Here is a 26,523-nt window from a genome sequence, read left to right as displayed (position 1 = left end):
ATCTGCCTAAGCCCTAGTTTGGGTTCTTATTACTACTGACTAATTATAAATCACACAGCCACACATACTTAAACTGCTCTAGAAAGCTCTAGAAATACTTTAGCTTTTCTTCTAAATATTTTCTAGACAGGAAACAGCACACAAAAAAATCATTATTTACTCTTTATCTCACAAAGGGATTTTCATTATCTGGGTTCAACATGGCCTCCCTCTCTCCTTACTAGCTTTTACAATGATCTTTTGTTTGTTTCTGGCACTGGGAATTAAATCCAGGGCCTCATGCCAGCGAAGTGTTCTACTACTAAACTACACCCCAGTCCCACTTTCAGGCTTTTTATTTAAACTATCCAAGATATTCTTACTTAATGTACACAAGAAAGATATCAAATATGTTTCTCCTTCAAGCTTCTTTGCAGGTTAAGTGATGTAGATAGGAGGACAGACAGGCAACAGTAACAAACATAGCCCATCTCTTACCCAAATCACATTTAAAATCAGATAGACACTGTAGTGGTTTGAGTAAGAATGGTCCCTATAGGCTCATATATTTGAATACTTAGCAGGGAATGGCACTATTTGAAAAGATTAAGAGGATTAGGAGATGTGGCCTTGTTGGAGGAAGTATGTCATTGGGAGTGGGCTTTGAGGTTTCAAAAGTCCATGCCAAGCCCAGAGTTTCTCTCTACCTACAGATCATGATGTAGCTCTCAGCTACGGCTGCAGTGCCAGCATGCATGCTACCTGCTCCCTGCCATGATGACAATGAACTAAGCCCCTGAAACTGTAAGCAAGTATCAATTAAATGTTTTCTTTTATAAGAGCAATCTTGGCCATGATGTCTCTTCACAGCAATAGAACAGTGACTAAGGAAGACACCAGTCCAGATTTCAAAAATCTAAAATGGTGGCTGGGAACATTGGCCTTTAGTTAGCTACTGGACAGGCTGAGCCAGTAAGACTCCTTGAGTCCAGGAGTTCAAGGCCAATGTGGAAAATATAGCAAAATGCCATGGATAAAGAAAGAAGGAAAGAAAAAACCTTCTATAATGTTGAAAACAACTTGGTTGGTCTCAGATTCTACTAGTAGTTTCCTCATAAGCTGTCCATTAAAAACAACTTTTTTCAAAAATTACATATGGTCTTATTTCTAATGCAAATGCCACTTAGGATTTTTTTGCTTTTGTTTCTTGAGACAGGGTTTTTTCTCTGTGTAGCTTTGGAGCAGGTCCTGGAACTTGCTCTGCATACCAGGCTAGTCTTGAACTCAGAGATCAGCCTGCCTCTGCCTCCTGAGTGCTGGGATTAAAGGCATGAGCCACCATTACCCACTAACCTTGAAACTTCTAATCATCCTGCTTCACCTTCCAAATGCTGGGATTACAGTTTATGTAGTGCTGGGATTGAACTCTGAGTTTAGTACATGCTAGGCAAGCACTATACCAACTAAGCTACATTCCTTATCCCTCACAGACTTTTGAACTTCCTCACTTAATTTCATCAACACTTTCATTGTCTTAAGAGTTTATTTCTTCTCTACTTCTCCGTAATACTAATCTCTGGGATTGGAGTTTCTCTAAAAAAATTAAGCGTATTCACTATACTCTTTCTGGCCTCTGCCATGTCAATGCATACCGGTATATTAATTACGTTTTAATAAATAAAGCTTGTCTGAAGATCAGAGAGCAAAACAGCCATACTAGTCAGTCATACAGGCCAGGAAGTGGTGGCATACACCTTTAATCCCAGGACTCAGAGACAGGCAGACAGATCTCTGTTAGTTCAAGGCTAGTCTGGGCTACACAAGATTGAATCTGTCTAGAAGAGAAACAGAGCTCACACAAAGGCGATCCCAGCACTTGGGATCACACGCCTTTAATCTCAGCACTAGAGAGGTAGAGACAAGAGTGACATGACTGGGCAGAGACAGGAGTATAGAGGGTAGAGACAGGAACTGAGTGGAAAGTAGGCTGTAGAGTCTTCAGGATTCCTGGAGACAGGATCCCACCCATTTTTGGTCTGAGGTAAAGGTAAGAGACAGTGGCTAGCAGCTTTCCTTTTCTGATCTTCAGGTTGAACACCAATATCCATCTCTGAGATTGTATTATTCATGCTATATCAATGTCTTTTTCTCACTTGTTACATTTCTCGTTGCTGTGACAAAATAACCAGCAGAAACAACCTAAGGGAATCTATAGTTATACAGCCATGAGAGCACAGTATCTCATCGATCTTGGAAGCTAAATGAAGTGGGGCTGATTAGTTAGTACTTACAACTAACTAATCAGCAAACTAAAGGGGCCAAGGATTAATGCTAGTTTATAGTTTCAAGTGAGGGTAGCCTGGTTTCATGTATTTGGAAAGAGTATCACGGCATCTGGAGGGAGGGAGCTGTTCTGAGGTATTTTGTTCTGACCCCTTCCTGTCTTCCTCTTTGAAATACCTCTATGGACCCACCTCCAGCCACCTACGTCCTTCAGTCAAGCTTCATCTCCTCAAATTTCCAGGTCTCCCCAAATAACACCACCCCTGGGACTAAGCCCTAGACACATGAGTGTTTTTGGGGACACCTCATGTCCAAACAGTAACACTGTCCTTCCTATGACCTCTCTTCTGAGGCACAGGTTCTTGACTCTTCTCAGGAAGAATTATCTTAGATTTCTTAGCATGCTTCTTATTTATCCCCAGTTATTTCATACATTTCCTCTCATCTTTCACCCTCCATTACCTAAAACTTTGTCTTTATTGACCTACCAGTTCTTTCTGAAATTCTTTTAATGCTCTCTCCAGCCCTTGTGGTTTGTCTAGATTAATTCTGGCAGCGGTTACCAGCTCAGTTGCTCTGTTTTCCTTTTCATCTGGGGACCCTGAAAATGGCTCAGCTGTGTCTGCTGCACTTTCATTATGGCTTGTTCTTGGGCAATTAGCACAGCTATGACCAATAACTACGAAGGTTACATATACTTAGCTTTTGATAAGCTACCATCATTTCTCTCTCCTTTGTTTTCAACACCAAAAAGTGTCTGCCTCCCATTATCACCCCCATTTTAAAACTCGATCTCATACACTCAAACGATTTCTACAAACAATTCTATCTTCTTTAATATATTTAGTAGTTATATAAACAGACATGTATGTATGTATTGTGTTTTTGTTTTTTTAATCTGGGTTGGTAAGATGTCTTAGTGGATTAAGAAATTTGCCATCAAGCCTATCAAGCTGAATTTGATTCCCCAGAACCCTCATGGTGGAGAGTACCAACTTTCACAAGTAATCCTCTGACCCCTAAAATATGTATTATGGTCCACATATACACACAATTAAATAAATATAATAAAAACTAAATGCATTTTCTAAACTGAAAAGCAAAGGCAGGAGAATTACAAATTCAAACCAATTTACACTACAAATAAAGCAAGTTATATAGACCTCAAAATTCACAAAGAAACAAGCAACAAAAAACCCATAATAGTCTTTCTCCTTCACCATCTAGTATGATTCAGTAGCTGAGGGATGGTACAGAAATCTTTAATTTAGGGGGAAAAAACCCTCAAAAGATGCCCAAAAAATAGCCAGGTACAGCAATTACTCATCTATACTTTTTTGGCTAGAAAATATGGCTGCTGTATGAAAGTGGAGTATGAAAGTGTGCTACCACTCATAATCAACTTATAAGAAGAAAATGATATAAACAATTTCCCGAATCTATAGTTTACCATTACATGGACATTTTGCTATCTGATTCAAATGTAGATATTTTGGAAAGAATGTTTGAAGTAAAGAAAATATTGCCTTGTTGGGGATTACAAACTGCTACTGAAAAAATACAAAGAGGAGATTCTATTAATTATTTAGGTTATAAAATAGGGTTATAGAAAATTAGATCACAAAAAGTATAAATTAGGAGAGATCAGTTGCAGCCTCTTAATGACTTCCAAAGATTGCTAGGAGACATTTTCCCAACTATAGCCCACTACTAGGATAAAACTTGATGAATTGATTAATTTAAACAAAACCTTAGATGGTGACAAGGGCTTAAATAGTCCCAGGAAATTATCAGCTGAAGCTGAGAGAGAACTGACTTTCACTGAAGAGAAATTACAGAAGACACCTGTGGATTGTGTGGATCTGACTCTTAACTGCATACTGGTCACACTACCCTTCAAATATTCCCCTACAGGAATGTTAATGCAGAAGGATGATATTATCTTAGATCTTTTCATCACAAGAAAAGATTCATTTAGGCTCTCTTTTCAAAGATTTCAGTTCTTAGCCACTTGGTCCCTTTGTCCCTTCGGCCTGTGGCAAGACAGGAAACACAACATGACAGGAAACCCAAGGCAAAGGCCTGTCCATCTCTGCTAGGAAACAGAAAGGAAGCAGATGGGCTGGGATACCAGTATCTCCCTTGAGGGCCTGTCCCCAGGGACTTCACGTGCTTCCACTAGGCCTTACCACTAGTCCCACCTTCTGCCAGTAGTACTGTGGACCGGGAACAAAGCAATGTTCAAGCACTAAATTAGGGGCTGAAGAGATGGTTCAGCAGTTAGCACTTGTTGCTTTTCCAGATGACTTGGATTCAGTTCCTAGCACTCACATGGCTGCTCACAACTGTCTGTAAATCCAAGTTTCAGAGGATCTGATGCCCTCTTCTGGCCTCCGAGGAAACAGGCACTCACATGGTGCACATTAAATGCTTATTTTACAACAGATCCTGTGATAAATTCTCTTTCTCTATATTAACCTCATTTAATGCTTACAACCACTCTACAAAGTAGGTATAGTGATATTCTCCATTTCACAGATGGGGGCCCTGTGCCCTAATCATAGGCACAGATTCTGGATACTCTTCCAAGTAGAACCAATCTAAAGACTGCAGTGCTTGTGGCCATTGTGCATGTATCATATCTAATAAGAGAATAACCTTTTTTACTTCACATGTAAGATGCAAATAACATTTCAAATACACTTGTAACTTTTACTTTATCCGTTAAGATCTGTTTCTCTTGAAATAGTAGCAGAAACCATACCTTGCTACATGGGGAGTGGGATAGATACGTAAGTCAAAGACTTGTTATGTAGCCCTGGGTGTCCTTGAACCCACAGCAATCTTCCTGCTTCTTCTTGAGTGTTTGCTTTAAAAGTATACTGCACACCTGTCTTATTACATACTTTTAAAAATTATTATATTAACTTATTTATTGCATGTTTGTGTACATGTATGATGGTCAGAGGGAAACTTGCAGGAGTTGTTTCTTTCCTTCACCATGTGGGTTCCAGAGACTGACCTTGGGTCATCAGTGGGCAGTAAGTACATTTCTCGGCTGAACCATTAGTTACTTCACTGGTCCTGTAGTTACATACTTTAAATCAGCACACCAAGTCTTTGGTCATGGTTGGCTAAAATGAACCACAATTTTTTCAATTATTCATTAATTGCATTTTATTGTGGTACACATTTCATTATTCATTTAATCAATAATTTATAAAGTACTTACTGAGTACACTATGCACTAAGACTGGGCATACAAAGTATTTTGTTGGTCTGTTAAATCAATGAAATAATTCATTCCATTAGCCAGTCACAAGGAAATACTGAGCACCCAGTAGTAAAGGACACTGCAGAGATTTGAGATAGAGATATATACAAGCCGGGTGGTAGTGGCACAGCCTTTAATACCAGCACTTAGGAGGCAAAGATAGACAGGTTTCTGTGAGTTTGAGGCCAGTATGGTCTACAGAGCTAGTTCCAGAAGGACAGTCAAGGCTATACAAAGGAACCCAGTCTCAAAAAACAAAAGTAAGCTACAAGAAACATAAAGGAGTTCTGCTTAAATGATACAAATTCTGGAGTCACGGGCATGTAGAGAATGACAAGTTTTGTGAGCAAATATCATTACTTAGGAAAAGAATAAAATGAAGAGGATTCAAACTAAAATGAACGATCAATACTAAAGAATGGTAACAGAGACGAATCCAGCAAAGGAGAGTAAGAAACAGAAAAATGGAAAACTGGTTTCATGGGAGCCAAGCACATAGAGAACTGGAGAAAAGATACTGAGACGTGAGGAGTAGAAAAGAAAATGCAGGCATGAGAGAAGCAATTCTCTTTAAGAAAATTTGACTGCAAAGGGGAAAAATTCAAATATTTTCAAATGCTATGGAGCGTTTGTTTGTTTTTTGAGTTAGGATTTCTCTATGTTGCTCTGGCTATCCTCGAACTCACAGAGATCTGCCTGCCTCTGATATCAATGGTGTGCTTCCCAACCATAAAGGTAGCAAGTTTTCAGAGAGATTTATTAAAGGTTTCTGGATTAAACCCAAAGAACAAGTAAGAAGGTTGACAGAAGAACCTTCCTACTAAAGTGAAAACAGTGCAGATGTAGATTTGGTATAAGTTTTACCATACAATTCTTCTTTTTCTTCTTCTTCTTCTTTTTTTTTTCCAAGACAGGGTTTCTCTGCAGCTTTGAAGCCTGTTCTGGCACTTGCTCTGTAAACCAAGCTGGCCTCAAACTCACAGAGATCCTCCTGCCTCTGCCTTCCAAGTACTGGGATTAAAGGCATGTGCCACCACTGCCCAGCTATACCACACAATTCTTAAATAGGCAGAGGACAGCTTCAAGAAAGGTGAAAAGGAATTTAAATGGGGGAAAGGGTGAGAGAAGAGGAAGAGTGAGTTAGTTAGAACAGAGAAGAGATCTTAAAAGTATTCTAAAGGGCATAGTGCCTAGATAAATTTTCTTAAGGTGTGGCTGTTGAGTTTGCTGATCAAATATTTCTACAAGTAGGTTATATGACTTTCTCCAACTATGCTTGAAATAAGCACATGAACACAGATCATAGCTAAATGTAATGGCACACATGAACAATGCCAGTATTTCAGAGGCAGGGGAAGGAAGACCTGAAGTTCAAGACTTGCTGAGTTGCACAGAGTTCCAGAGCAGCCTAGGGTATACAGCAATTTACCAGAGGCCGAGAAATGAGGGACGCAGGCAAATGTTCTTGCTACTGAGGTATATCCTCAGGCTCAGTGCAGTTTTAATATGCACTCCCCCATGACTCAGGATGCTGAGCATTTTTCATGCATTTATTGGCCTTTTTTTTAAAATAACTAATATTTAAGTATATGGGTGTTTTGCCTGCATGTATGTCTGTGCATGTGTGTGCCTATTGCCCAAGGAGGTCAGACAAGGGTGTCAGATCTCCTGGGACTGGAGTTATAGACAGTTGCGAGCTGGCACGTGGGTTCTGGGAATTGAAACTGGGTCCTCTTGCTCTTAACCACTAAGCCATCTCATGAGCTCTTTTTATTTCTTCTTTTGAGAATTGTTTCTTTAATTCTATCCCACTGATTTACAAGTCAGCTTTTGTTTCAGCACCATGCTGGAACATGAATTTTGTTACAATGAATGGCTCCATAGTATAATTCTCTTTCTACCTAGGATTGCTTTGACTGTGTGTCTTTTGTGTCTTCATACAAATTTTAGGGTTTTGTCTTGAGAAGCATGTCACTAGAATATGTGTTGCAAATGCAGACCACTTTTGGTAATATCGCTATTTTTACAATAGAAATTTTGCCAAACAATGAACATAGGAGATATTTTTCATTATAATGTCTTTTTAAATATCTCTTTTCCATGTTTGAAAGTTTTCATTGTGGAAGTCTTTCACATCTTTGGTTAGGCTTATTTTTGTTGCTGTTAATTATTTGTTTTAGCTACTGTGAATCTTTTCCCTTTCCCTTATTTCTTTCTCAGCAAGTTCATTACTAAAAGAAAAGCAACTAATTTTCATGTGTTGGTTTAGTATCCTTTTGTACTGCTAAGAGCATTTATGAGACCTTAAGAGTTTTCTGGGAGTCTGCAGCACTGGTTCTCAGTCTGTGGGCCAAACGACCCTTTCACAGGGGTCGCATATCAGATATCCCACATATCAGACATCTACATTATGATTTACAACAATAGCAAAATTAGTTATCAAGTAGCAACTAAAATAATTTTATGGTTGGGGGTCACTACAACACGAGGAACTGTATTAAAGGCTCACAGCATTAGGAAGGTCAAGAACCACTGGGTCTTTAGATATAGGGTCATACAAACAGGGATAATTTATCTCCTCCCTTCCCTATCTGGATCTCTTCTTCCTGCTGGTTTCATTGCTTTAGCTAGATTCTCAAGCATCATACCAAGTGGAGTAGATACTTTGTTTCATTTAAAATAATGCTTTCAGCCTGGCTGTGGTGGCGCATGCCTTTAATCCCAGCACTTGGGAGGCAGAGGCAGGCGGATCTCTGTGAGTTCGAGACCAGCCTGGTCTACAAGAGCTATTTCCAGGACAGGCTCAAAAATCACAGAGAAACCCTGTCTCGAAAAACCAACCAAACAAACAAACAAACAAACAAACAAACAAATAAATATTCTTTCAGTTTTTCCTGATCAAGTATTATGTTGGCTGTTGGTCTATCATATTATCTTAATTATGTTTAAGTATGTTCCTTCTTTTTTTCCCTTGGGGCTTTCATCATAAATGTTGAACTTTGCCAAAGGTCTTTTCACATCTATTGGTATGACCGTGTGATGTATGCATATGTAGTGTATGAGCACACCTGCACGTGCTTGACCGTTCATGTGTGTGATGGTCAGAGACTGATGTCAGGTATCGCCTTCTAACCAGTTTCCACTGTATTTCTGAGGGTCATTCACAGCTTCACCATCTCTCACTGAACCTGGACTTCACCTTTTCAATTACAGTGGCTGACCAAGGAGCTACTGGGCTCTCTTATTTTCCCCCATTTCCCTCCCAGCCCCTAGCACTCAGGTGGCAGGCAGGCTGCCATGCCTTTCATATGGGAATGGGAATCTCAACTCAGGTCCTCATGCTTAAGCAGCAAGGACCCTACCCACTGAGTCATCTATCTCCCCAGCCTGGTTTCTGTCTTTAAACATATGTACTGCTATATTATATGTATTGATTTGAACCATTCCTAGATGAAACTCTGGAATGAAACTAACTTGATTATAGTGTATGGTCTCTGCAATGTGTTATGAATTTGGTTTGCAAATATTTTATTGATAATTTTTGTTTCTATGTTCATGATGGAAATTGGTCTAAAGTTTTCTTTCTGTGTACTTATCTGATTTTGGTATCAGGGTAATACTAGACTCACAGAGTGAATTTGTTTGTATTTCTCTGCTTTTTATTTCAAATGACAGAAGCACTGGTGTGAGCTCTTCATTAAAAGTCTAATAGAATTCAGTGGTGAATCTGTGCAGCCTGGGCTTCTCTTTTTTGGAACTCTTCATTGCTGTTTCAATCTCACTGCTTATGGTAGGCCTATTTAAATGGTTTACATCTTCTGGATTTAAGTAGGTCATATGTGTGTAGAATTTATATCCTATCTTCACTTCCCAATTTTCTTCAAATGTAAACTTTCAATAATCTTGTGTCTCAGTTAGGGTTTTCATTGCTGTGAGGAGACACCATGACCATGGCAACTCTTATAAAGAAAACATTTAGTTGGGGTGGCTCGGTCACCATTTCAGAAATTCAGTCTGTTATCATCATGACAGGAGCATAGTGGCATGCTGGCAGACATGGTGCTGCAAGAGTAACTGCAGACAACAGGAAATGGTAGACCGAGACACTGGGTGGTATTCGAACAAGGGAAAACTCAAAGCCTGCCCCCACAGTGATGTACTTCCTCCAACAAGGCCATACCCACTCAAACAAAGCCACACTTCCTAATAGTGCCAGCCTTTATGAGATTATGAGGCACCAAGTACATTCAAACTACCACATCTTGTAAATCTTGTATGCAATGCTCCCTTTTTAGCTCTTTACTCTCTTTCGATTACTTTTGCTAAAAGTTTCTTGATCTTGTTCAGTTTTCCAAAGAACTTTTTGATTTGCTAGTTTTTTGTATTATTCTTTCAATCTTCCATTTCATTAGTTCCTGCCCTGAACTTTCTTATTTTATCTACTGTTTTGGGATTTGGTTTGCTCTTTCTTTTTCTTTCTTTTCTGACTGTGAGGGGTATCATTAGATTTCTTATTTATTTGAGATTTCTCTAATATTTCAATGTCAACCAGATTAAAAACTTCCCTTTTAGACTTGCCTTAGTTGTAATCCCAAAGGGTCTGGTAAATTCTTTTCACTTTCATTTGATTCCTGATTTTTTTTTCAATAGTATCTTCAATAATAAAGGAGAGTACTGTTTACTCTCTGATGTTTTATATTGTCTGTGGTATCTCCTGCTATTGAGTTCTAGTTTTATTCTAGCATGATCTGATAGAAGAGATTATTTTTATTTTTTTTATTTGTTAAGACTTCCTTTATGGTTTAAACTATGATCTGTTTTAAAGAAAGTTCCATGTGCTGTTAAAAGGAATATGTATCTCAGCCTTGCTGGATGAAATATTCTATACATGTCTGTTAAATTCATTTAATCTATGTACAGCTCAGTTCTTAAATTTTTTGATTTTTTAATCTGAATGACCTATCTACTGATCACAGTGAGGAACTAAAGCCATCTATTATAATTTTTCAGAACTTCCATATACTTTGGAGTCTATTAGTTTTGTTTTATAAAGTTGAGAGCCCCAATGTTTGGTGCATAAATCTTTTTATTTCATTTTTTTCCGTTTATTTATTTATTAAAGATTTCTGTCTCTTCCCTGCCACCGCCTCCCATTTCCCTCCCCCTCCCCCAATCAAGTTCCCCTCCCTTGTCAGCCCATAGAGCTATTAGGGTTCCCTGTCCTGTAGGAAGTCCAAGGACCACCCACCTCCATCCAGGTCTAGTAAGGTGAACATCCAAACTGCCTAGGCTCCCCCAAAGCCAGTACGTGCAGTAGGATCAAAAACCCACTGCCATTGTTCTTGAGTTCTCAGTAGTCCTCATTGTCCGCTATGTTCAGAGAGTCCGGTTTTATCCCAGGATCTTCCAGACCCAGGCCAGCTGGCCTTGGTGAGTTCCCAATAGAACATCCCCATTGTCTCAGTGTGTGGGTGCACCCCTCGCGGTCCTGAGTTCCATGCTCGTACTCTCTCTCCTTCTGCTCCTGATTTGGACCTTGAGATTTCTGTCCGGTGCTCCAAAGTGGGTCTCTGTCTCTGTCTCCTTTCATCGCCTGATGAAGGTTAATATTCAGGAGAATGCCTATATGTTTTTCTTTGGGTTCTCCTTATTTAGCTTCTCTAGGATCACTAATTATATGCTCAATGTCCTTTGTTTATGGCTAGAAACCAAATATGAGTGAGTACATCCCATGTTTCTCTTTTTGGGTCTGGCTTACCTCACTCAGGATAGTGTTTTCTATTTCCATCCATTTGCATGCAAAATTCAAGAAGTCCTTGTTTTTTACTGCTGAGTAGTACTCTAATATGTATAAATTCCATACTTTCTTCATCCATTCTTCCATTGAAGGGCATCTAGGTTGTTTCCAGGTTCTGGCTATTACAAACAATGCTGCTATGAACATTGTAGAGCATATACTTTTGTTGTATGATAAGGTCTCTCTTGGGTATATTCCCAAGAGTGGTATTGCTGGGTCCAGGGGTAGGTTGATCCTGAATTTCCTGAGAAACCGCCACACTGCTTTCCAAAGTGGTTGCACAAGTTTGCATTCCCACCAGCAGTGGATGAGTGTACCCCTTTCTCTACAACCTCTCCAGCAAAGGCTATCATTTAGCCATTCTGACAGGTGTAAGATGGTATCTTAAAGTTGTCTTGATTTGCATTTCCCTGGTGCATAAATCTTTTAACAATTGTTTAATTAATTAATTGATAGATTTTAGTGTGTGGAGACATGCAAGCCAGCCCACACCTTTGGAGGTCAGAGGATATCTTGTTGAAGTTGGTTCTCTCTTTCCACAGTGTCAGTCCCCAGGATCAAACTCAAATCATAAGACCTGCAGGACGCACCTTAAGCTGCTAGGTCATCTTGCCTGTCTAACTGTTCCATCTTTTTGATGAACTGTTCCTTAGTATATATGGCCTTTATCTTTTCTGGTTAATTTGGCTTTAAGTCTATTTTATCAGAGAGCAGAATAGATACATCACTTGTTTTCAGTTTGCATTGCTTGAGATATTAACTTAAATCCTTTCTCTTTCAGTCCATGTTTGTCTTTGCTGTGGATACTTTAACAGTATTCTTTCTTCCAATAAAGGAACAGGAGGGTCTTTCCATAATTTTGTATTCTTTAATTTCCTTCATCAGTGTTTTGTAATTTTCAATGTAGGGGTTTCTCATCCCTTTTAAAATCCCAAGTGTTTTAATTGTTTTGTTATTAATATAAACAGAATTGTTAATATGTTCCAACAGTTCATCACCTGTAAAAAGAAGCAGAACTGATTTTTGTGTCTTGGTTTGTAATCTTAAGTTTTACCAGATTTGCTAGTTTTACCCATCGGTTTTGTGTGTGTGTGTGTGGGGGGGGAGTGGGTATTCCTAAATCTTTAATCGTTTGAGACAGCTTCTTACTGTGTATCTCTGGCTGGCCTGGAACTCATTAATTGCACTAGGCTAGTTTTAAGCTCACAAACATCCACTCCCAAATGCTGGAACTAAAGCAAGTGCTGCCACACTCAGTCAACTTTCCATTCTTGTTTAGTAGCTGTGAGCTAATTATACTACAAGGAAGTACATTTTGGATTATCTTCTCCTAATTACTTTAATCCTTCACTTTGTTTTTTTTTTAATTTATTTATTTATTAAAGATTTCTGTCTCTTCCCCGCCACCGCCTCCCATTTCCCTCCCCCTCCCCCAATTAAGTCCCCCCCCCAGCCTGAGAAGCAATCAGGGTTCCCTGTCCTGTGGGAAGTCCAAGGAACCCCTACCTCCATCCAGGTCTAGTAAGTTGAGCATCCAAACTGCCTAGGCTCCCACAAAGCCAGTGCGTGCAGTAGGATCAGAAACCCATTGCCATTGTTCTTGAGTTCTCAGTATTCCTCATTGTCCGCTATGTTCAGAGAGTCTGGTTTTATCCCAGGATCTTCCAGACCCAGGCCAGCTGGCCTTGGTGAGTTCCCAATAGAACATCCCCATTGTCTCAGTGTGTGGGTGCACCCCTCGCAGTCCTGAGTTCCATGCTCGTACTCTCTCTCCTGCTCCTGATTTGGACCTTGAGATTTCAGTCCTGTGCTCCAATTTGGGTCTCTGTCTCTGTCTCCTTTCATCGCTTGCTGAAGATTAATATTCAGGAGGATGCCTATATGTTTTTCTTTGGGTTCTCCTTATTTAGCTTCTCTAGGATCACTAATTATAAGCTCAATGTCCTTGGTTTATGGCTAGAAACCAAATATGAGTGAGTACATCCCATGTTCCTCTTTTTGGGTCTGGCTTACCTCACTCAGGATAGTGTTTTCTATTTCCATCCATTTGCATGCAAAATTCAAGAAGTCCTTGTTTTTTATTGCTGAGTAGTACTCTAATATGTATAAATTCCATACTTTCTTCATCCATTCTTCCATTGAAGGGCATCTAGGTTGTTTCCAGGTTCTGGCTATCACAAACAATGCTGCTATGAACATTGTAGAGCATATACTTTTGTTGTATGATAAGGCCTCTCTTGGGTATATTCCCAAGAGTGGTATTGCTGGGTCCAGGGGTAAGTTGATCCCGAATTTCCTGAGAAACCGCCATACTGCCTTCCAAAGTGGTTGCACAAGTTTGCATTCCCACCAGCAATGGATGAGTGTACCCCTTTCTCCACAACCTCTCCAACAAAGGCTATCATTGGTGTTTTTGATTTTAGCCATTCTGACAGGTGTAAGATGGTATAATCCTTCACTTTGAACATATAGTTAATGATTCTCTTGTGGCTATCTTCTTCAAGAGCATCAACTATGAGCTGGAAAGAATGTCAGTGCCTGCCTTTAATCCCAGTACTCAGGAGACAAATACAGGCAGTCAGATCTCTGAATTCGAGGCCAGCCTGGTCTACAGAGTGAGTTCCAGGACAGCGAGAGCAATACTTGAGAAAAACTCAAGGGACTCGGTCTCAAAACAAAACAAAGAATATTAACTATGGTCCATTGTGTGGAAGGGCACTTGCCATCCCGCCTGACCATTGATTGAGCTTGATTCCAGAAAACTACATAATGGAAGGAGAGAACTAACCCTACAAATAGTCCTCTGACTTCTACATGTACACGACATACACAGTGTTAGTCAAATTCCCTGCCAGAGGAGATATTAGCAATGTAGTCTACCCCTTCTCCAAAGGTCCCAACAACAGGCAGATGCATGATTCCACCAAAATTCACTCTAGGGAGCCTATTAATTTATTGGGCTTCCTTGCAGAGCACTGATAAGGGGGCTACTACTTAAGAGAGGGGATGCTGGTGCTCTCCCCCCAACAGACCACACCCAATAGAGATGAGGGCTTTCCCGTAGCTGCACAGATGGAACCCTTCTCTAGTCTTTAGAAGCCCCCACTTTTAGCTGGTGCTGGGATATTTAGGTCCTCCTGCTTATAAAGCAAGTTCTTTACTGAAAATTATCTCAACATAAACTTTTTTTTTTGTTGAGACATTGAGTTTCTGTGTAGTCCTGGCTGTCTTGGAACTCACTCTGTAGACCAGGCTGGCCTTGAACTCACAGATCCACCTGACTCTGCCTCCCAAGTGCTGGGGCTGGGATTAGAGGCATTCGCCACCACCCCACACCAGGTAAACATTATTTCTAAATGCTTTCATTTCCTGGGTTTACAGGTATGTGCCACAATGGCCAGCTCTTATCATTTTTTTTTTTTTGGTTTTTTGTGACATGGTTTCTCTGTAGCTTTGGAGCCTGTCCTGGAACTAGCCCTTGTAGACCAGGCTGGCCTCGAACTCACAGAGATCCACCTGCCTCTGCCTCCCAAGTGCTGGGATTAAAGGCATGCGCCACCACCTAGGTCTTATCTTTTCAAAATAAATCTTATTATATTATTCTCCTTCACCTCAAGGATGAACTAAAACCCCTTAGTATGGTATTTGACTGTTAAGTGTACAGTCCTAAGAGACCCAAAACAATTCAACATGTATACAATCAACTGATTTTCTACAAGAATGCCAAGACAGTTAATGAAAAAAAAAAAGAGAGAGACCTGTGTCAGTTTTTCCACAGCGACAAGATACCTGCTATAAGCTTAAGAAGGAGGATTTGTTTGGGTCAGCTTCAGAAGTACAGCTGGCTTCAAAGCTCCTGGGCCTAGCTGAGAGCAGACTATCTTAACAACAGAAGATGTGACACAAGAGCTTCTTCACCTTATGGCAGGAAGCAGACAACAGTACAAAATGGACCAGGGCCAAGATTTCCTCCGCCCAACAGCTATTCAAATACTGGATCCATTAGAAGATGAAACCACTGTTTAGGTCAGAGCCCTCATAAACTCTCTGGAAACATTCTCACAAATACAACTAGAGATATGCTTTACTAACACCCCTTAGGGTCTGTCAATCCAATCAAATTAACAAGATTGACCATGACAAGTTTCTTCAGCATGCTGGGACAACTGAATAAACCACATGCAAAGCAAGGTTCTATCATATCATATGGGAAAACCAACTCAAATGAAACAAAGGCCTCAATAGAAATAAAATTGTGTAACTTTTAGAACAGGAAAAATGTCTATAACCTTGGATTTTATATTTATTTCTTAAATTTGATAATAAAAAGCAGAGACAACCAATAAAAAAATATAAAACTGAAATCATCAACAGTCAAAACTTCAAAAAATACTAGTGACAAACTGAAAACACAACCTACAAAATCGAGGACAAAAATTACAGATTATGTCTGATTGAGTTTGCCACCTAGAGTACATAAAGAATGACAGCTCAATAACAATGTCAGATATAAAATGAACAAAGGGGGGGAGAAGGAGAGATGGCTCAGTGGTTAAGAGCACTGGCTGCTCTTTCAGAGGTCCTGAGTTCAATTCCCAGCAACCACATGGTAGCTCACAACCATCTATAGTGGCAATTTAATGCCCTCTTCAGCCATAAAGTTGACAGAGCACTCATAGTAAATCTTTAAAAATGAACAAAGGGAGCCTCAATAGTCACCATGCCCTGACTGCCATGACAGCCTGACAGCCCCTGAACCATGAGCTGAAGCAAAGTCCTTAAGGAGGACGAAGACAAGGACAACAATTACATGGAGGTGAGAGCTGAAGAGATGGCCCAGTGGTTAAGAGCACTGGCTATTTTCCCAAAGGACCGGAGTTCAATTACCAGTTACTACATGGTGACTCAAAACCTTCTGTAACTCCAGATCCAAGAGATCCAACAGCCTCTTCTGTTCTCTGTAGACACAATACATATGTCATGCAGACACGTAACAGAAAGTAAAACAGTCATATATACTTTTTTTTTTTCCAAGACAGGGTTTCTGTGTAGTGTGACAGAGTCCCAGAGATCTTAGTACAACTGACTCTATGGTAGAAGTACCATTCTGGCTGTAAAACTCAGCATGTAGACAGCACCTGCCAAAACTAAAACACAGGCCTAATCCATCAAAGTCCACGAGGAAGTCACTACATATACTAACCTTGCGTTTTTGCTTCTGTAGTTCTGCTTGAACCCAGGATTTAAGACCAGACTGAGCAACATAGCAAGACTCCATCTCAAAATTAACTACTCTGGGAGGGTGTGTAGGAGAAAAAAATATACAGGAAACAAACACAATATTCTTTTCATGCTGAAAAGACAATGAGTTGATGATGGACGGTTTTACATCAGAATATTTTGATCACGACCTTTATAGTGCTCTCAGAGACGTGGGTAATCTGTTGGGTAGCCCAGCACAGATTTACAATGCTTTGGTTTCAAAACCAGGGCAAACTGCTAAATCAGTCATCAAATATTTACTGAGTCCACACGTAATTTGTAGTGCCAAATCTGTGTTTACAACACTCAGTTTTTTACTTTCTTAGCATTCTATTTTATTTTGGTATATAATACTCATACATAGTGCAAAATGTGATGTTTTGAAACACGTTTGATGTATATTGATCAAAGTGGAGTAATTAATATATCCATCACCTCAAATGCTTTTCACTTCTTGCTGACGAAATACTTGAAATCCTTACCATTATCCTGAAACATATAGTGCATTACTGTTACCTGTAGTCAGCTGACTGCAAGAGAACATCAGAACTTAGTCATTCTGTCAACCAACACTGCACCTGTTGCCCAACCTTTCCCAATTGCCCACTCCCTACAAGACTGGAGTTTGTTTCGTTTTTGCAGTTTTGGGATCAAACCAAGGGCTTCAGTTGGAGATACAGCTCAGCAGTAGTGTGTTTACCTACATGTGCAAGGACCTGGACTGGATTATTTGTATGCACACACACACAAACACACACACCCTATTGCACGCTAGGCAGGCACTCTGCTATTGCGCTACACATCCTCCCTGTACAGACTAGATTTTCAAACTCAAGACAGTATATATTTGGGGAAAAAGAAAAGTAGGTCCAAACCAGGAATAGTATACATCTGCAATATAAACTAAAAAACAAAACAACAAAACCAGAATCAGGTGACTGCAAAACAGAATTATACTAGAGCTCCAAAGAAGAACAAAAACACTCCTTAAACTATTCCATAAAAAAGAAAAAGAAAGGAACACTTGTAAATTCTTTTAACAAAGCCAGTATTAACTCTGATACCAAAACCAGACAAATATCTAACAGAAAAATTATAGATCAATTTTTCTGATGAACATCGATGTAAAAATTCTCAACAATGCATTTTTTAAAAAAGATTTATTTATTATGTACACAGTATTCTGTCTGAACATATGTCTGCATGCTAGAAGAGGGTATCAGATCTCATTATGGATGGTTATAAGCTGCCATGTGGTTGCTAGGAACTAAACTAAGGAAGAGCAGCCAGTGCTCTTAACTTCTGAGTCATCTCTCCAGCCCTCAACGAGGTATTTTCAAGAGCACTGACTACTTTATTAAAGGGCCCAGGTTTGATTCCTAGCACCCACATGGCAGCTCACCATTCTAGGGGAAGCAATTCTAGGGGATGCAACACCTTCTTGTGGCCTCACTGGGTACCAGACACACACATGGTGCACAGACATATTCGCAGCAAAACACTCAAACATATAAAATAAAAACTAATAAATATAAATTTGGTTTTTTGTTTGAAATGTTTTTTAAGCCAAAGTAAAAACACATCAATAAGATTATCCTATCCTTTTCCAGGATCTAACCAGGTAAATGAATGGGAATAAAAAAGATCATATTGAATAAATTAACCCGTACCCAGAAAGACAAATGTTGCATGTTGTCTCCCATCTGAGGATCCTAGCTCCAAATATTCAGGTATGAGTACATATTCTGGAGTAACTTTAGAAACCAGGAAAGTAAAAAAGGGACCATGGGGGCGGGAAGCACAAGAGAGAAGGAAAAACAGGGTACAGATGATCTGAAGGGGAAAATGGGAAAAACAGGGGGGCTCTGGTTAGGGAAGGGGACAGAAATAAATACAGAAAGTATGTCTGAAAGTCTTAAGAAATCATACTATTAACCATCCTAAAATACCTATAGTACACTTAAGTCAGTGTACAAATCTACATATACAGTTTAATGAAATTTTTCCATCTGGGCTTACAATGCTACATCCAAGTGCCAAAGACCATCTAACAAAAACCCCAACACCAGGTACAAGAAGCCCTCTTTTGAACTGTTGACCAGGGTTGCCCAAGAGACTCTAGAACATTATAGGCTCTTCTTATTACCCTTGGCCGTACCCCAACGGTGGAAAGTAAGTCCCTATTGCTGAAGACACCATGCTTTCAGACACAGGGCTCAGAGGCTCCTAAGCTAGAACCAACCTGAAAGCCTCCTCCCTTGGAACTAGCTTTCAAGGCACCAGAAAATACCATGAAAGCTTCCAAAGAGGGGAAGAAACCAACAATCCTATAAACCACAATCACCAACAAGGTTTGATAATCCTATGGCACAGTAATAGTACACATACTTTGCTGGTAACCAATAGCTTTCTAACTGGAATTATCAACAGTTCAATGAAAGGTAAATGATGTCTGGAACTGGAAACCTAGTCACCTACCCAGGCCTAGCGAGTTCATGAATCTTGAAGAACCCACACTCAGCATTTACTAAGCTACCATAATCCCTAACTACACATAAGTATAGTCCTCACCCCTCATAAGGAAACTTCTCTTTCCAATGGATGGACACCATACAAAAAAATCCACAAGCAATCAAAATGCGGAGCTGTGGGACCTAGCCCCAACAGATATCTCTGTAACACAACTCTAAGACTCAGGGATCAATGCAGAAGAGAGCCCAGAAAGACTGTAAGAGCCAGAGGTACAGAGAATTTGAAAGTTTCTCTTAGGAATGTCAGAAGCTATACCCATTTCCAAAAGTGACAATCACATTAACAGGGATTAAAACTTGAACAGGATTTGGGGAGGCGGTATGGGAGAGATAGGCATATGAACTCTTAACATTCAGTCAACAATAAGTGCTATCAGAAACCCCACAGGAGAAAATTTAAAGCAGTCTGTCCTCAAGGAACTTACAATGTTGACAAGAGGAGGTTAACGCAAAGAAAGCTATCATTAGCTAAACAAATAAACTAGTGTGGCTCAAATAATAAATGTAAATTATACATAAAAAACAAAAAGCATGATCAGAAGTACTAGCGGTTACAGAGTGAATATAGAAGGCTCAGAAGGTGGATAAAGAGGGATGGGCAAAAAAAGAATCAAGAGGATGAGTCAAGAAAGAGGAAGAAACACACAAGTCAATCATGACACAGAAAGGTAAAAGGAGACAAAACTCAGCAGAACCACCAGTCTTGAACATCCTGGATCAGGAGCGAGTGGAAGACACAGGTGGTTGGAGCCACTCTACAGAAGACCTTAAAGACTGAACAATTTTCTGACTTCATGAAATAATTGATACAACCATTCGGAAAGTAAGGTCTGAGGGTGCTTGGGTTTGCTTATGAGGAGAACTGCTTAAAGGAAAAGCCCAAAATTCTAACCTGTTTTAATAACTGTTACATAAACACCATGTATGTACAAGACTAATAAAGTAGGAGAGGAAGCTCAGAATGAGGAGGGTTCTAATTTTGCATGATTTTGAGTTTCACGAGATAGCAATTTATTAGTTATTAAGTGGCTGGCCAGATTATGACCAGTGAGCTGAGGGAAAGCATAAGTATGGATGCATTTTAGAACTATGGAAGGCTGATCCTTAAAATACAGAAACAGTCAAGCTCCAGGGAATCAGATAAGACAAGTATGGGAGAAACCAACTAAATTTAACTGAAATTGGACTAGTAAATGGGAAGGAAAAAAGTCCAACATCTAGGAAAAAAGACTGATCTTGGGCAGGAACACAGACAGAGTCCCATCCTGGAGAAAAGGCAGCATAAATAAGTAAGCAGTAAAGGAATAATAATAATAATAATAATAATAATAGCAGCAAAGACACCATTTAAGATTTTCTTTTTAATATTTACTTAATACTATTTTCAGTGCATAAAGTTTTGTCTGCATGTATGCCTGTGCACCATGTATGTGCCTGGTGTTTGTGGAACAACAAGAGGCTTTAGATCCTATGGAACTGGAATTACAGATGGTTGTGAGCACAGATGAGTTCTAAGAACTAAATCCCGGTCCTCTAGAAAAGCAGCCAGTGCTCTTAACCAATGAAGCATTCTCTCTCTGGCCCCATTTAAAATGGATGGGCAATAGGGTATACACCTTTTTAAAAAAGAGAACTTTAATGAATTTAATTTAAAATTCCAAAGAGTAAGAAGATTATCATTGTCCTTTTGTAGATGAGGATAATGAGGCACAGAAAAGCAATTTGCTTGATTATACAATACAGTATAGTGTGGTAAAGGGCACACCTACTGCCCAGACCTGGTTTCTAAGTAAACATCTGCTGGGTGCCAAAGCTTTTATACATAGGTTTGATGTGTGTGGGTGTTATATACCTATACATTGTGCAGTACATACAGTGAAGATAATTTCTGAAGGAAAAATATAATATGCTCTCCATTCTCCTTTCTGTCTTTTCTTCATTTAACTAAAGCTATTATACACACACACACACACACACACACACACACACACACACCTTTTTTGTTTGTTTGTTTGTTTTTCAAGACAGGTATCTCTGTGTAGACCAGGCTGACTTTGAGCTCATAGAGATCCTCCTGCCTCTGACTCCTGACTGCTGGGATTAAAAGTGTGTGCCACCGTCCAGCTATTCTTTTTAATATAGTCACAGTCAGGATTGTGACAATTAAGATAAAAAGGAGTCATTTATTGTTCAGCTCCAAGCCTCAAAACTGAGGTTTTTTTTTTCTTTTCTCAAAACAAAGTTTCATTATGTAACCTAGGTCGGCCTTGAATTCATGGCTCTCTAGCCTCCACCTCCCCAGGCTGTGATTACTGACCAATGCTACCACACCTAATTTCAAAATTTGACCTTTGTGTATGTATATTTGTAACAGAACAAGAGTTTTGAGGAAGACATTGTCTACACTCAAATAGTTTTTTCCCTTATCAAGAGCTTGAACCTGACCATCTGTTGCATTGCATGAGACAAAGTAACAAGAATCTAATCGCAAGCTGAGGGAGGGCACATACATAAACACCAGTACTTGGACCCAGCCTTGGTCTATAGTGAGCCTCTTGTCTATTACAAAAAGAAAAATATAGTACATGTAATGGAGGGGGTTTTTTTTGGCAGAAAGAAGAGGGGGAAAAAAAGAGACTACATTGTGTATGTGATTGACTCATCCAAGATACTGGGTGAACATTGAGGTTTCAACCTCCAGGATTTCAGAATATGGTCATATTTGGAGTTTAATAAAGTGATTAAGTGAGGTTACTAGTGTGGGGCTGTTGCTAAAATGCATCCTCATGGGAAAACATAAAAGACATCTACCCCTGGGAAACCAATGAGTTTACTGGATTTCCTTATCACACATAGGTAACGGGTTACTTACATGAGTGTGGCGCTCTCTTTCACTGACCAAGGCCCCACCAGAAGATCTTTACTCAGGAGGAATGAAAGTTTTCCCACAGCCACACAGATGCAGCCTCCTCCCCTAGGTTTCACCAGCCTATAGACTCTAGCCCTCCCTGATGCCCTGAACAATTAGTACAGAGTTGTATACAATAGCTGGTATGGAGTGGCTCAGCACTCAAGGAAAGATTTAGTGACCCCCCCCTCAGCCATTTATGAGAGGAAGTAAACAGTTCAATAAGCCCAGACGGGATGCTCTTTTCTATGCAGGCATCCCGTCTGGGCTTATTGAACTGTTTACTTTTAAACAGTTAAAACTGAAGAAGATGTTTGTTTTACTTTTAGAAGAATTGTGTACAACAGGGGTCACAATCCAAAACGCCTGGAATCTAAGAAGATGAGGCACTGGGGATGCATGCACACAGGGAACTCCATAGCAGGACAAGGGAGCAAGAGTCATCTGTAGCCAAGGTGAGAAGTCTCAGAGAAAACCAGTACTTGCCAGTACCTTGACCTGGGACTCTCTGCTTCCAAGGCTGTGTAGAAATGAAGTTCTTTATCTAGTCTGTGGTACTGTTATGGCAGCCCTTCTCCACCAATACCTTCTCCAAGTTAAAATCATTTACAGAACAGAATAAAATACAGTAACTTGGAGAGAATCTAGAGGAATGGGTCTGATCTCCACTTTCCTGGACAGTAATGAGAACGCTTTCAAGCTCTTTTATTCTCATGTAGAACTGGCACAATAAACTGGAGGAAGCAAATATCATCTTCCTGGTTCCAGAGCTGGGATTTCTGAATCTATGAAGTGGTTTGAATGGTCCTAATAGGCTCATATGTTTGAATACTTGCTCCCCAGTTGGTAGAATTGTTTGGGAAAGAGATTAGGAGGTGTGGCCTTGTTGAAGGAGGTGTGTCACTGGGGACAGGTATTGTGGAACATTAGTTTAAGATGCGTTACATTCATTTATGCTGTGGAATATTTGTTTAATGATGCAAAGATGTGCTGCATTCTTTTCTGTTGCATTTGTTTAACTCTGTAAAGCTGTGTCACTTTTGTCACTTTGCCTGCCTAAAACACCTGACTGATTTATGAAGCGCCGAATGGTCAATAGCCAGGCAAGAGAGAGAATAAATATGAGAAATCTAGGCTCAAGGGAGGAGAACAGGACAACAATGGCCAGCCACCCAGCCACAGAATAAGAAGAACAAAATACAGAATAAAGAAGGGTAAAAATCCAGAGGCAAACCTTAGTTAGAGAGAAACAGAGTAATTTAAGTTAGAAAAGCTAGCTAGAAACAAGTCAAATTAAGGCCAGGCACTTATAAGTAGGATAAGTCTCTAAGTTTTTATTTGGGAGGAGGGTGGCAGGCCCCAAAGAGTAAAAAAATTCAACTCCAAGCAGGTTTTGAGGTTTCAAAAGATTCATGCCATTCCCAGTATTCCTCTGTGCCTTCTGCAGAGGACCTGGCTTCAATTCCCAGCACTCATAAGGTGGCTCAAAAGCACCTCTAAGTCTAGTTCCAGGAGACCCAAAGCCTCCTTCTGGCCTCCTTGGGAACCAGATACTCATGTGGTGCACAGATAAACATGCAGACAAAACACCCACACACATACAATAATAAAATTTAAGCCACCAATAAAATGCTTTCTTTTCTAAGGTGCCTTGGTCAGGGTGTTCTGTCAAGGCAATAGAAAACTAAAACACTTAGGGTTTTACAGGGTTAAAGGCCATCAGACAGCAGAGCAAAGAAAGCCAAGAGCTCACATTTTGATCCACAACCAAAAGGCAGAGGGAGTTAACTCAAAAGGGTGTCCTTGTCCATCTTGAAGACCTTACTTTACCACTCCAAACTCTCACAAGTTTCCATCTACTGTATCCAAGAGTTGTTCATGCTTTAGAGTTAAGTGTGTAGCAGGTGCATAAGTCTCTCTCAGAGGACATCCATACCGTGTCAAGAAGAAAGGGTTACAAGAAACAATGAGACTCAGTTTTCATGAAATAAGAAGCAAGGTAAAGGTCAAAGAGGGTAAGAAGGTTGGGAGCTCATGATATCTCATGGAACTTGAGTTCCATTTCCAGGACCAACATGGTAGAAGGAGAAAAATGACTCCTACGTGTTGTCCTCTGAAATCGACATGTGCACTCAGGTGAAGACACACACACACACACACACACACACACACACACACACACACACGACTCAATTTAAGGGCCAGCAACACTTGCTGCCAAGACAGGTGACCTGAGTTTGTTCAGTCCCTGGAAACCACAGGATGGACCCCAGAAAGCAGTTCTCCGATCCCCATACATGTTCTCTGGCATGTGTGTGTAGGTGCACGCCTCGCACACGTGCATGCAACTAAATAAATAAATGTAAAATTGTTTTCTAAAAGCCCAGAAAAGTCATCTACAATAGTGCCCATCAAGAAATTTTAAAAATTCTGATTTTTAAGCTGAAGTTGCCTAGGTTATAAGCTATCAATAAAATGGCGAAAACCAATAAAAAAAAAGTAGGATACAATCACTGTCGTTTTAAACTTTTAAAATTTAAAATGTTGTATTTTCTATCTGCCTTTAACACCAGTCCTAACAGCTACTTAAGCATACCCAATTTTATTTTCTTTCAAGAATAATAATGACACAGACATAGATTCTGTTCCTATGAACTTATTTTTAGATTCTACCATTTTGGCTAATTTCATTAACAATTCAAATGGAGAAGATAATGGATTAACGGTGTCCAAGTCACAAGTGTGGCTCATATATGGTTCCCGACTCATCTATCATACCATTTTCAACACAAAAATAATTTGTTTTTAAAACCTACTTCACAAAATACCTAGACTTACAGAGATTTTAAAAGTCATGCTGTTTAAAAATAGATGTTGTGCACCGAATGGGAAGGGAGGCCCCATTCTGAAATAAATTAATATTGATCAGTCTGCACAGAATGAGGGTGAGACAATGCCCACACCATACCTGGCAGTCTGCAGATTTGTGTGGCCGTAAACGTAAGGCGGCCACACAGGCCAGGGTTACCAGTGCCAGCTCAGCAGTTGAGCTCTGGGAGAAAAGGCGGCATCTACACATAGGCCACTCCGGAGAACTAGAACTTAACAGCCAGCCTTTCTGGAAGCGAATGGAGAATGTGGCGCTGGTGCCGGGAAAGTCTGACAACACACGGGGTTGCTGGGGGCTGGGGAGCTTCCAGGGCTACTATGCCGAAGGCGTACCGCAAACGCCGGGGGGCTAATATTAATTTATACCCCACCCCTAGGAGGGCCGAGGAAAGGGCTCGACCTTACCTTGTCATCCTCGCATCTCTTGCCCAGGCCCTCCCTGGCCTGCAGCCGGCTGCTCAGGCGGTCGTAGTCGGCCTCCTTCTGGTCGATCTGCTTCTTATGCGTATCCACCAAGAGCAAGAGGTCCGAGTTGCGCTTCTCCAGGCGCCCACGGGCCACCTCGGTGCGCTGGACTTGGCCCTGCAGCTCGGCCACCTCCTCCTGAAGCAGAACGTGGCGCGAGGAGATGCTCCAGTAGTTGAAGGCAAGGACGACGATGACCAGCAGCAACACCACCAGCACGAAGGAGGGCAGCCGGCCGGCCCGCCGGTTAGCCCCGAAACCCACCATGGGGCCGGTAGCTCCGCCGACGCCGCCGACACCTGCGGGCAGCGCCGGCCTGCGCTCCGAGCCGCCTCGGGACCAGGACCCCCGGAGGCCGGCCTATCTGCCGGAGCGCGGAAGGGGGCGGGGCGTCGCGAGTCCTCCCCGCCCCCTCGGCGCTCCCTGCCGCGAGCCCTCCAAGAGTCGGAGCGCAGCGGAGCAGGCGCCCGCCGCAGGGGACCGGGAGAAGGAGGCGTCGGTATCTGACGCCCCACGCCTCAGGGCTGGGGGCGGGGATGCGGGCCGGAAGGGGGCGGGTTTTCTTCGTCCCCGCCCATCGGCTAGGGCAGGGGCGCCCGGGGGGCCATTAGCTCGTTTCCGCCGACGCCCCCTCTTCTCGCGAGATAGTGGGTTTACTCTCGTCCCCTTGCGGTCCTGTCTCGCGAGGGTTCTCTGGAGGCTGGGGTGCGCGGTCGGGGTCGCGCCGAGTACCTGGGTGGGTGTGCCTACTGCTGCTACCTGGGTGGATCTTTTGAAGCCAGGTCTAGGGAGAGCCTGCTTTAAGCTGCCCTTTGGCAGTTTTGCCTGGTCAGGAATTCTGGGATTGATAGCATCAAGTAGGGAAGGCTCTAGGTGAGGTGCGACCAGAGAGGATGTCTAGAAAGGTTTTCTTCTTGTCCTTTTTTTGTGCCAATGACGTGGGAAAACCAAAACCAACAGTTAACATCAGCCCACAAAACAGCGGTGCCCAGACAATACGAAAAGAAAGCCAGAGAACCTAAGCTGTAGGAAGCTCTGGGATTGAGATGTGTTAGCAGCCTGGTTTCCAAGGTTACTGCTGTCACGGACAGAAAGAATTCCAGAACGCGGTGCTCCTATTTTAAAACGCTCTGCT

At 41.1% G+C, this 26,523-nt stretch overlaps 1 protein-coding gene across 2 annotated transcripts in view; it reads right to left on the bottom strand.

The window, feature by feature from the left end:
* The window catches only part of Golm2 (golgi membrane protein 2), a 78,812-nt gene extending 53,011 nt beyond the window's left edge, over positions 1-25,801 (bottom strand). For both annotated transcript variants that reach the window (XM_075961968.1, XM_075961969.1), the window contains exon 1: positions 25,329-25,801. In XM_075961968.1, coding sequence (XP_075818083.1) covers positions 25,329-25,655 — 327 coding nt within the window. In that variant the 5' untranslated portion in view covers positions 25,656-25,801. The remainder of the gene's footprint in view (positions 1-25,328) is intronic.
* Between the last annotated feature and the right edge of the window lie 722 nt (positions 25,802-26,523).

The sequence above is a fragment of the Microtus pennsylvanicus genome, chromosome 2 (genome assembly GCF_037038515.1).
Source record: "Microtus pennsylvanicus isolate mMicPen1 chromosome 2, mMicPen1.hap1, whole genome shotgun sequence".
Taxonomy (NCBI): Eukaryota; Metazoa; Chordata; class Mammalia; order Rodentia; family Cricetidae; genus Microtus; species Microtus pennsylvanicus.
Note: the sequence above shows the minus strand (reverse complement) of the source record. Positions and strands in the feature narration are given on the sequence as shown.